This window comes from Myotis brandtii, unplaced genomic scaffold, assembly GCF_000412655.1.
Source record: "Myotis brandtii unplaced genomic scaffold, ASM41265v1 scaffold536, whole genome shotgun sequence".
NCBI lineage: Eukaryota > Metazoa > Chordata > Mammalia > Chiroptera > Vespertilionidae > Myotis > Myotis brandtii.
The window spans coordinates 320,651-333,787 of record NW_005369967.1 but is presented as its reverse complement, the minus strand read 5'-3'; the positions used below and the strand labels follow the sequence as shown (position 1 = coordinate 333,787).

At 37.8% G+C, this 13,137-nt stretch overlaps 1 protein-coding gene across 10 annotated transcripts in view; it reads right to left on the bottom strand.

The window, feature by feature from the left end:
• The window catches only part of FUT8 (fucosyltransferase 8 (alpha (1,6) fucosyltransferase)), a 232,794-nt gene that overhangs the window by 10,538 nt on the left and 209,119 nt on the right, over positions 1-13,137 (bottom strand). For all 10 annotated transcript variants that reach the window (XM_014549149.1, XM_014549150.1, XM_005877902.2 and 7 more), the window contains 2 exons: positions 5,776-6,022; positions 1,118-1,294 (listed from right to left, as the gene is read on the bottom strand). In XM_014549149.1, the coding sequence (XP_014404635.1) occupies positions 1,118-1,294; positions 5,776-6,022 (424 nt within the window). The remainder of the gene's footprint in view (positions 1-1,117; positions 1,295-5,775; positions 6,023-13,137) is intronic.

Genomic DNA, 13,137 nt, shown 5'->3' with positions numbered 1-13,137 from the left:
CCCAATTTGTGACATAAAAAAGGGACTGAGAAATAAATTAATTAAATAGTCAAATAACTTCAATAATTAATAAAATGCTTTCAGACTGATGGAACTGAAGTAAACATAATTCAGAATCATCCCAGAATGTTTGGTATCTGAGCAGAGCGAAGACTACAGTTTTCTTCTCCCCATTTCCTACTTTCACATATATTTAATGCATCCCATATTTATTGGTAGTAAATAAAGGCCAACTCTAGGTTCATCCAGATCCTACAATAAATTCCAAATTAGGATCAGTGCTTTATGTGTTTTCATAACACCCAAGGTTAATTCTGTAATAGCACTACTCATTCTGTAGAGCAATTGTCTGTTCCCCACCTAGACTGGAAATTCCTTGAGAGTGCCTTGCTTATCATGGATGCCCAGCACCTAGCACAGTGCCTAAAATATAGACAAGTTCAATAAATGATGGTTACTCTTCAAAACATATTAATCGTCCTTCTCCTGAACTTACAAAACTTACCTTTTGATTCTTTATGTTTCTTTAATATAATTTCTAAATTCCAGACATTTTTATAAGATGAAAACTTATATCTTACTTATGTTTTCAGTTGCCTGTAATTGTTAGTGAAAATATGAGAGCAAAAAGGCAAGTACCTGTGTGTTTTATTGGTAAAGGTTGGTTAGTGTGATGGGCTGAATATTTGTGTTCCCACCAGAATTCGTGTTTAAGCCATAACCCTCCAGTGTGACGGCATCTGGAGGTAGGGTCTTTGAGAGGTAATTAGGGTTAAATAAGGGCATTAGGGTGGAATCCTCATAATGGAATTAGTGCCTTTATAAGAAGAGACACCAGGAAGTTTGATGCTTCTTCTAAGCACACAAAGAAGTCATATGAGTTCACAGAGAGATGACGCTGCCTACAAGCTAAGAAAAGAGGCTTCAGAATGAAATGTAACTTTGCTGGCACCTCACAATTGTTTTGATGATATTAACAAGTTACACAAGTGCAGTGTTGAATTTAAAAACCCCAATAGTCAGTAATAGTATCACAAGAATCACAAGTCATGGGAATTAAGGATTCCTTTCAACTGAAAAGAGCCCCACTCTAGAATCACCACTTCATCTAACTTACTTTGTTTTTGCCTCCTTTAATAAAGAAGGGTCATCTGTGGCCAAATACACTCTTTTTTTATCCACTTGCATCCTGCGAGCGAGAAGCTGAAAATGTTCTTCAACGTGCACCATGTACTCCTCAATGGGATGGAAGGCAGCTTCTGTTCCCACCTTGTCTGTGCGTCTGACATGGACTCTGGAGGCAGAGGGACAAAGTCAGATTCTGCTGCTAATACTCTGACCCACTGGGTGCTCTTAGGGTACTCAACTTTACACCCCTATTCATGGTGGCATTATGAACATTTAAATCAGTCTTCCTTTCATTTTTTGCCATCCAAAAAATAAAATAAATATTAAAAAATTCAAACACATATATCTGAAATATATTTGTATGTTAACATAATACAAGGGGAATTTTAAAAAGTAAGTAAAGTCTTTAAAGAATGCTTTCATATAGAGAAAGTAATTGGCATATCAGGAATAAGTGGGAGATTCCTAGTATTCCATACTAGGCAACAAAATGCCAATTAGCCTTCCAGAAAAAACTGGATATAACAAGATTTTTGACAACAAATGACAATTGTTCTTATAGAACATTAAATGTATTGTCTGTAACGTTTTCATGCCAAGTTTTCTTTTTCTTCATTTTACCCTGTTGGTCACTCTGTAACTGCCAACTTATAGAATTTAAAGTCGCCTGAAGAAAACACAGACCTTGCATGCATTGTTCCTATGGCACAGTCAAAGCAGGCAAACCTTTGAAGGCTCCTTACTATTTTTAAGTTCATGGAGCTGGTCCAGCCCTTTTGTTGTAGGCATAATGAATTTCCTTTTTCTGTCTTTCACACTCCATCAAACACAAGCAGATACTGATCTAGCTTATCTGTTCTATTTAAGAAAGGCTCCAAAATTATAAAATTGGGGACACAGAGGTTTACACCATCTGCACTGAAGACTACATTGACTTCCACAGTATTCTCTCACCATCTTACTGCTTTCAAAGCGATTTTAATGAAAATAAGAACAATAGTAACCGTAGCTTGTTTTCATAAATTACAACTCTCCTGAAATTTTCCTTTTCTGTATTCCTCCTCTCCCCAAATTGTTACACCACTATTCATATGTGGGAAAAGGAAAAGGGGAGACTTGTTTCCCTTTAGGTCAAGCTAAGGCTAGCTTTTATTATGAATCTGGGTGGGGGTTTGATTTCATTGAAGTTACTCTGGCATCTTCATGGCTATTCTTTCCTTTGCCTTCCAGGCTATAGTCCAGATGTGAATACTATTATATGAACACTTCTATCATCTTTTCCTTCCCACATCCTTTTTAATCACTGCTTCTCTCAGAAAATTGGAATTGTTCACTGTGCTCCAAAGAGACGAAGAGGGACAAAAAGAACAATTCCATTAAATTTCAGTGAAAATTTTCATGAGAAGAAACACTATTTGATACTGATTTCACCTTGTACTTTCTTTAGCTTTTTTAAAAAAATATTTTTTTATTTATTTCAGAGAGAAAGGAAGAGGGAGAGATAGAAACATCAATGATGACAGAGAATCATTGATCCGCTGCCTTATATACAGCCCCCACTGGGAATTGAGCCCACAACCCAAGCATGTGCCATGACTGGGATTGAAAGATGATCTCCTGGCTCATAGGTCCACACTCAACCATTAAACCACACCAGCTGGTCTCTTTAGCTTTAACATTTGGAATAGGGGCCGGTAACTTCTATATATATGAAAACTAAGACACAATGGAAGAAGGAGGGGTGGGAGTTATGAAAATAGAAACAAAAACAAAGGAGAGATGTAACAGAAAGAAGAATCAAAGGAAGCAGAGTGTCTGAGACAGTGGTGGAGTACTACACTAGCAATCTTCTCAATTCGCCCAGTCCTCCTGAAATTAGGCCTGGACCAATATTTTGATGGAGGACCATAATGAAATCTTTACAGAAGAATCACAAAGTTAGACCTGTGAAGGATAGAAGTCATTTCATTTAATTAACTCTTTCACCTGACAATTAAGGAAACTGATGCTTCTAAAGACATTTTGGTAAGCACATATAACATAAGGCATTTCACCCTAGCCAGCTTGGCTCAGTGGATAGAGCATTAGCCTGCGGACTGATGGGTCCTAGGTTCGATTCCAGCCAAGGGCACATGCCTGGGTTGCAAGCTCGATCCCCAGTAGGGGGCATGCAGAAGGCAGCCAATCAATGATCCTCTCTCATCATTGATGTTTCTATCTCTCTCCCTTTCTCCCTTCCTCTCTGAATTCAATAAAGAAATATATTTGAAAAAAAAACATAAGGCATTTCAACCCAGTCTTCACAAAAGTAAAAGTTATTTGTGTACCTGATTTTCACTATTAGATGTCAAGCTCTTCTATTTATTCACAATTCAACAAACAAAATGAATAAATGATAGGTAGACACAAAAATCTGTTTAGTATTATGTTAGTAAAAACAAATATCATCTAATCTAGTGTTTATAACAAATGACAAATAATGAAGGCCCATAATGAGCAAGTAAGTCACCTAAAGTCACATAAATTTGTTAGTGGTGGATGCTAGATGGGACCTCAGATTCCTAAATCCTAGTGCACTCTTCTCTCATTACAGCATACCACCTCACTTGCAAATAACTTAGTTGTCTGTGCTACTTCAATTTTCTACACTTGGCCAACTCTCCATTTGGTGGATGGTCCGTGGAAAATTAATAAGGGTTGCTTTCTGGTATGTAAAACTATAGGATAGCCAAAGTTAAGGTTCTGGAACTTTTGGCAGAGATTTTCTTTCCTTTCTTTCCTCACCTTTGAAATAATTACCTCTGCCCACTTCACAGGACTGTGTTACAGGATCAATGAGGTAATGCAGTTGGAAGTATTCTGGTAATTTAAGTATTACAGTGTTATCTTTCTCCATCTTTAAGATCCAGTGAAGCCTTTCCTGATCCAGACAGAAGTACGTTTCCCTTCCCTGACCTCTTTTAAGTCCTTTAATACTTCTCTTGTGGTATTTATCATGTTCTACCCCATATAATGTCAGTTATGTAAGTCTCTTATCCCACAGGCTAAAATGAACCAGAAGGAGCCATTTGAAAAACATTAATCTCTGTCCCCCACAGTAGCAGGTATTCAATACATGTTTTGCAAATAAGTGAGTGAATCAGCAATCTATACTAATAAAAGGGTAATATGCTAATTAGACCAGGTCAACCAGACATCTTCCGGTCATCTGGTCCTCCTTCTGGACAAAGCCACGGTGGCAGGGGCTGAGGCAAAGGTGGTTAGGGGCGATCAGGCTAGCAGGCGAGGGCAGTTAGGGGTGATCAGGCTAGGGGCAGTTAGGGGCAATCAGGCAGGCAGGCAAAGGGGGTAGGGGCGATCAAGCAGGCAGGCAGAGTGGTTAGGGGTGATTAGGCAAGCAGATAGGTGAGTGGTTAGGAGCCAGTGGTCCCGGATTGAGAGAGGGATGTCCGACTGCCGGTCATCCCTCTTGCAGTCGGACATCCCCTGAGGGGTCCCGGATTGGAGAGGGTGCAGGCTGGGCTGAGGGACAACCCCCAACCCCCTGCATGAGTTTTGTGCACCGGGCCTCTAGTGTATTAATATTAAACAATAGCTTACTTTATCACAAACAGCATAAGCAACAGAATGCCATAGCTAGTCTACAAGTCTATTTTCAGTATTAGTCTCTCTGAAAGGTGATAATATTTTACAGTACATTTTTCCCCCACAGAACCAAAATCTCTTTTAATCCTAATATTATCAAATTCATCATTTTAAGGGCAGGTATTTTAAGTATAGTAGGTACTCTGTTTTACAGATGGAAAAATCAAAACCCAATACTACTATTAGGTAAATTGGCCCAGAAATAGGAAAAGTCAGGACTATTACCCATGTCACCTAACTCTCAGTCCAGTATTCTTTCCATTGTGCAAAAAACATTTCCCATGGTGTGAAGTCTGGCATCAGGACCCAGGAAAGCTCCTTTTCCCATAACTTTTTATGTGCGTGTATAGGAGCGCATGTTTGTCAGCAAATGCTCTTTTGGATATTTCTTACTCCAAGGATTTCCTGATATAGCTCCCATAACATAAGCACCAGACCGAATACATATATACATTGTAACTTCCAAGTGGGTCAAGATTCATTTTAAATAATAATTTTAGCATTACCTTACAGTACAAATGATATCCTTGTTCTCAAAATAGCTTCCAAGACAGAAAAGAAAACAGAACATCAAAAAAGCAAAATAATCACCCCTGGCAATTAATGAAGCCTAAGAATAAGGTGCAATCGGAAAGCTATACATGTGACAGTTTCATCTCATGGCCTGTTGGGGTACGACACGATCATGTATAATATCCAAAATACTCCCAATAAAATGACATCTTGCTGGTTTCCCCAGGAGAGACAGCCATTTTCAGAAATATGGGCTTAATACATTTGTCAAATAAATAAATAAAACAAGGGTGACAAAGTACGATGACTCAGTCATTCTAAGTAAAAAAAGGAAGACTAATCTCCCTGGGGCCTCAGGTGAACTTTAGAACCTGTTTTTGAGTGGAGCAATGAAAATTAAACTATAGATTATAAAGTTCACAATATATGGTATATATATATATACCTGCTACTCCATATCACTTTATGAGGAAAAAATCAGATTCTCACCCAATAACTGGATGTTTGAAGCCAAGCTTCTTGGTGGCCTCTTCTATCTCCTTTTCCAGCCAAGGTTGTGGGCGGATCAAGTATTTGACAAACTGCGACACCCACCACACTGCAGGGTCACCATGAACTCGAACAAGTCGATCTGCAAGGTCTTCTGGTACAGCCAGGGGTAAATATGGAGGACGAGGATGAAGACTGTCCACAATGGGGAGCTCCACCACCTGAACATTTTTGTCCTTTATTTCACCTGAAAGAATATGAAAACATCATCATCACCACACTGTACTGTTCATACAACTACTGCCATTTAACAAGAACTCACTTTGGGTGCTTTCATCTTCATAGCATCCCTAGAGAAGTATAATTTTCATTTTACCAAGGAAGTTAAGTAACTTGCCCAACCTGTTAGTACAAAAGTGGTAGAGCTCAAGTTCACATTTGGGTTGGTGTGCCTCTCAAGTCCATAGCTTTTCTTTTCTACCATAATATGCTGCCAAAGCAACACCTCCACACCAGATAAGGATGGTATCCAGAACTCAAAGCATCTCATCAGAGAATAACCATATTGCCAGTGGACACAGCCACAGGCCAAGTTCTGTTTTTTTGTAATTGCTGTTGTGTTTTTTAAAATTAGACATAAAGTGTTCTCAAAACTTGCAGCTTGTCATTATAGCAAATGGCTCTTGCACTACTTTCATGACAGCAAATGATTATGAAGATACCTAAAGATTACAATTATAAGCCAAGGATCTATATCTTTTTAAGAAAAAAATTCTAAAGTCATTTTTTCCTTTGGCCAAAATAGGCCTATTATATTCTAGATTATGATAATAATAGAATCTGTGTTTACCTGGATATTGATTTAAAGTTACAACAGCGATTAGATACTAATTTTTGTAGATGGTGATTAGTTTCAAAATCCAACTTCTACATGTCATTAGTATTACTGTTCTATCAATATTATAATGCAATGAGAAGAACCAAAATGTGATAGCCAGCATTCCTAAAGTTTAATTTACATATTAAAGATCACATAGTAATAACTAGAAGACACAAAGATCCCAGGCAGAGAGATTTCATAAATATAAAATGTACTGAATTAAATTTTCATTAACAAAAAATATTAACCTGAACATATAAGATAACTCAAGTTAAGGTGTTGTCATTATGTATAATGAATTAGAATCACAGTTAATCACTAAACCATTAAAGAATGTACTTGTAGAGACTAAACCTAGAATACATTTAAAATGTATTCACCAGAATAAATATACAGTCCTCAAATTCTGTTTTTCTGCATTATGCAAAATGTTTTAAAATAAATTACATGATCTGGGAATGAAATCACTCAAACCAACTGTATAGTTATTAGAAAGTCAGTGATAAAACTAAGAATTAAAAATGTTTGGCTAATATTCTCTCTCTGATATGTAAAACTCATTTCAGGATTCTTAGAACAAATCCCTTGAAACATGACATTTGTTGCAAGAAAAAATGGCAATAAATAAATTTACCACCAGTATGGCAGTTCACCTAGGGTGCCAGTTAAGAAAAAGTTGGGCAACTTTATTATATGGGAAACTGTAATTAAGAGTGTGTGGGGAAAGAGTGAGCCACATTTTCAATTAAACTCTAATAGTCTCCCTAAGGCCAGGAAAATTGGGGTGCTTTCCCTGATGTGGAGATAAGAGAGTAATACATGAATCAGAAAAAAAGAGGAAGGGAGAAAGGTAGTTCTTTTTATAAAAAAAAAAAGGAAGACCCTAGTCTCTCATATATGACCATAAACAAAAGCAAAATTAGTTGGGCTACCTTCCTTTTGTGATTTTCTTCTCAGTAAGGTTAAATTGCACTTACATGAATGTATTACCCTCTGACTGCCCCAGGCATCATTTCCTTACAGATAGCCTTATTGCCAGCTTTCAGAAAGAAATGAAAACTATGCCTAGACCTTCAAGACAGAGAATTCAGTTAATTTTTGTTGATTCTTTGTTCACTCATTCATTCAAATATTTGTTGAACACTACTATGTGGCAAACACTGTACTAGGCAGAGTAAACAGTGATGACTCGTTCTTGCCTCCGTGATTTCCTGCTCAAAAACCTCACCCAGAACTAGAATGCTTTCAAACATCATCACCAAAAATCATACTGTCAAAAAGATATCAATTCACTGTTTAGTAAAATATTAAGAGAAAAGGGTATTTATTTATATAAATACTGGCATCATATCAAAGTTCAGCTTCCTCAATAATGATATGTTTCAAAATGAAAGTAAATAATAGTACATTTTCTGTTAGAATGTCCCTTCTTTTACTTAGTTTACCACATAGTGTTTTTTATCTACTGAAATACACATCCAAAACAATTTAAATTGGGAATAGATCCTAGAGATAATCTTATTCAGTACTTCCTAAATTTTAGTCATTTATGTACCACCTTTATAGTTTTTATCATATCCATGTATCATCTGCACTACTTAATGTTTTAAAAATTCACTTTTTAAAAACTTAAATGAGTTTATTTTATAGATGGTAACTATAAATATAACTTTATTGAAAACAAAACCATGTTATTAACATATATATATATAAATATATACTATTGCTTATTAAAGGGCACTGTGCTCAAGCCAGATTTCTATTTTTAAAAAAGGAGACTGTTAGTGAGGTTTTAAGGGGTAATAATTGCTTTTCTCCTTACATCTCCTATAAGTCTAAACCTAAATGAGACACGAGGAGAGGAATAAAATGGCAATCAAAATGTATCAACCTGATTACCAATAGGATGAGTTAGAGAATGTAGGTTTTTTATTTTCCTTTTCTTTTTATTTATGGTCTCATGGGTTTCCTAATAGTTCCTACCAAGTCCTAAGCAGAGTTTGTCAACCAAGCCCTACTTCACAGTGGAGGAGGGGGAATATGTGTTCTGAGAATGGGTCACGCCATGAGAGAAACCAGTCACATTTGGCCCCTCTGCCCGAGCTCACCAGTTGTATAGAACGTTACTTCCACTGCAAGTGGAAGGGAAATGAGGCAGTCACAAAGAGCAGACAAGCACTTCTGTACTTTTCCCTTCTATGGAATGGAATTTACTTCCCACATATGGAAACTCGTGTGAAATGAAGGATTTACAGTGCCTCTCCCCATCCACCTCTGTCCCCAACCCCAAACAATTATCCAGCAATAAAGAACTACTACACATATCATGATACCAAATTGAGACTTTGTCTTTGACATAATCAATAAGACTGAGAAAGGGATAACTTTCTCAACTGTGATTCAATGTTTATTTTAGTACTTTATCAGGAAACTGCCTGAAATTATCTCACATGCCACCCAAAATAATCTGTAGTAATCTGTTATAAATTTCAGAGTTTGGAAAACATAGATTTATTTAAACTCCCTCATTTTACAGAGGAAATAGATAGACTAAGAGGCTAAATGAACTTCTCAAAGATAATACTAGTACAGCTAATAAATGGGCTAGGATCAGATGCTAGAGCTAACTTCATTACTTATATTACATTCTGCTTTCTGGAACCTACACACACACACACACACACACACACACACACACACACACATATCATAAATCATATAATATTATATATATTTTAAAAATCACTTAAGTTTAGCCCCTTTGATCAATCAAGAGTGCCCTGCATTCTCTTAAGACTACTGTTGTTAAAAAAAAGTACTGTATCAACCTTCCAGCAAGAGAATGTTTTATATGTATAAGAAATGCATAAGTAAGTCATACACTATTCATTAGTAAAGAATCAGTGCAAAGTAGCCTGGGCATTACAAAACTGAGTGCCCAGTTCAACTGGAATGGACATGATCATTATTAATTATTTCAGGGACTCATTTTCAAGACTACCTCCTCTTGTTGATAATCCTGTTTTATAAAGTGATTTCTCTTTGCTAAGGGCAGGTGAGACTCAAAAGGCTTGTTATACACAAATAGCTCTCTGCCAGGGCCACAGACATCTCTTTGGAAGGAAGGATTTCCACAGCTGCATGCAAGTACCTCTACAGAAGCTCCTTCCCTCCTAGTCAATTCCTAAGAGCCCCATTTAAAAGCATTACTCTGTCATCTTTCTGTGTGACATAAGACAGACATACTGGCCCCAGAGCTACTCAATTAGTTATTACTCTTCAGTAGACTCAATAGAAAGGGCTTCAGAAGCTTCTGAACATCCACCATGAATGAACAGGTTCTGCTATAACAAAAAATGTTTCAAGAGTAGAGAAGATTTTGGCTCCCAGTCCACGAGATTTCTTCTGCATTTACAGTCTTCTTTCTTCAGTTGCTACTAAGCAACTGTATCACTGCCTTGTGAGAGAAGCAGAACTCAGGAGGGGGAACTCTCCTGAAGACAGAACTCACAGAGCTCAGAACTGTCAAGGCTAAGAGGTTTGGAATAGTGTTGCCAATTGAAAAACATATCCAATAAGACATTACTATCTAGAACTTAAATTTCACTTGCGGAGAGGAGGGGATTATTAGTAACTTTTTGGAGATTATGAAACCAGAAAAGCTGTTTGCTTTCTGAACTCAAGCCTCATAAAGAGGTTTCCCTCAATCCTCCATAGGTCCAGACTTCCCCCAAATAGGAGGAGAGGGGTAGAATGGTGTTGTTTTAAATATATTTATTGATTTTTAGAGAGAGGAAGGGAGAGGGGGGAGAGACAGAGAAAGAGATGGAGGGAGGGAGGAAAAAGGAAGGAAGGGAGAGAGACAGATAGATAGATGATAGATAGATAGATAGATAGATAGATAGATATAGAAACATTGCTTTGAGAGTGTAACGTTAATGGGCTGCCTCCTGCATGCCCCCATCAGGGACTGAGCCTGCAACCTGGATATGTGCCCTGGCTGGGAATCAAACCAGCAACCTTTTGGTGCACGTGGCCAACCAACTGAGCCATATAGGCGAAGGGCCGAGGCAAGAATAAAATTTTAATTCCCTTCCTAAAGGCTGCCTTGAATGGTTATAGTTGCTAGGTGTCATGACACCTAATAGCCATTCCAAGGACTATGCCAACTGCTGAGACTCATGGCCCCATTTGAGGCTGGAGCAGGGAGAGCCAGCAAACAAAATATAATAAGGCAGCCCGGCGGCATGGCTCAGTGGTTGAGTGTTGACCTATGAACTAGGAGGTAGGTCCTGGTTCGATTCCCAGTCAGGGCACGTTGCCTGGGTTGCACACTCGGTCCCCAGCGTGGGGTGTGCAGGAGGCAGCCAATCCATTATTCTCTTTCATCATTGATGTTTCTGTCTCTCTCTCCCTTTCTCTTCCTCTCTGAAAGCAAAAAAAAAAATTTATTTAAAAAATACATATAATAAGGTAAATGCTTATTCATACAGTACCTTGACTGTAGTGCATAGTGACTAAGAATACAAGCTTTGGAGTCACAAAAATTGGTGTTCAAATCCTCTATCATTAAGTTATGTGACCGTGAATAGGTTATATTTAACTTTGCCCCAGTTTCTTATCTGGAAAATGGCATTGATAATAGCACCTTATTTATCATCAAAATGGTATTAATAAAAGTATCTTACTCATTGAGTCATTTTAAGGTTGAGGTACTGTCTGAAGAAAGCTGAGCATGAAACCTAATGCATAATAATTCTGCTGCATAATTCTCAAGAAGCTGGCTACAGTTTGATCTAGGAAGAAGTTATTTGCCAAAATAACATAGTCTCTGAAAAAATATATAAAAGTGCCCTATTTCAGTGAGTCAAAGATATCTCCAAATATATTATATATAAGAAGACATAAGATATATACCCAAAGTAAATCTTATTCATATTGTTTACCATAGTCAATAGAACAATGAGCAGCTATTTTCAAAATATTCAACAAATGTTCAAACTGAAGAGCAGTGACTCCAAGCTATCTGAAAGTTCTGATAGAATTATCATCAGTAACTTCACCTGACAAAAAATTCTGTTCTATACTAAAAGCACAGAATAGCAGTAAGTTGTCTAAACTAGTAACACTTCCTGTTCATATTATGGCAAAAAAATTGGTATCCTTAAGTTATACCCACAAAGACTATCTGGACTTCTAGGATTTATATTTTCTTTAACTCTGTGTAGCCGAATATGACTCTGATTAAATTCTTACTAAACTCTCTGAAACTTGTTAGAGGAGACAAAAGTAAAAGGAGAGCAAGACCGCAAGCTAACTAGCTGTCATGAGACCTCTAGAGGCATGGGGGAGCTTTGTTGATTTTACTTGAACACAAATGATAGCCATTAAAAAAAAAAATCACATAAATGTGCGAGGTCTGTTCTTTGGGGTTTGACAATGATGACATTAATATTTATACCCTCATTTAATGACTGATCTCTATTCTCATTTGAAATATGGAGAAAAGATATACTATTAAAACTTGAACATCTGGTAGACTTTTTGTTTTTCAACCACTGCAGCTGATCTCTTCTTGAACTTGAACGAGCAACTGCTGCCTGCCATATGAATTCCATCACCGCTCTACTTAAGCAACAACTCAAAAGACTGTTATTCCTGCCAGTTTGAAGCCTCAACCAACTGAGTGAACGTTTTAAATTCAATCATATGAAACACAGTGCAGTGTTAGCAACATTCTTAAGAATTAGCATATCACACGATGGGAATAATTGTGCAGCATTCTTATGAGGTGCTTGCTGCTTTTACTAGAAAGAGAAATGCCTTGCAAAGGCAACTAGACTCATGGGTTCACTGACCTCAATGAGATTCTGACAGACTGAACTCTGGAAAGGAGACTAAAAGAATTGCTAATGGAAAATATGTGGTATCTTAGTGAGTTATGCAGACCAGGATAAGGCAAGCAGGACAGGGTCAAAAGTAAAAAGACCAAAGAGGTTTGTTTGCCTCACTCCACTAAACAGAAGGCTCCCTGAAGTCATTCTTAATGTTTCTGAAACAAATTTAGGCATTTAACTTTTATATACATACTAGTGGCCCGGTGCACAAAAATTTGTGCACTCGGGGGGCATCCCTCAGCCCATCCTGCCCCCTCTAACAGTCTGGGAGCCCTCACAGGATGTCCTACTGATGTCCCTGTGGGGAGTGGGCCTAAGCCACAGTCTGGCCTCCCTCTGTGGAAGGCAACTGACCGATCAGGTATATAGATACTTTCTGAAGGCAGCACAGACTCCTTCCTTATTTCTTTCCTCTGTGGTTGGAGAATAGGGGACTAAAAGGTGGAGACAGAACTGTGGCCGGGCCTGGGGCTCTTGTAGGCAGCAGAAAGAAGGAGAGGGCTGGGGAAAGTCTAGACATGGTTTTCTTCAATTGTCCTCCCTTCCTCCAGGCCCCTCACTCTGTTCTTTCCTTGTCATGGTGGA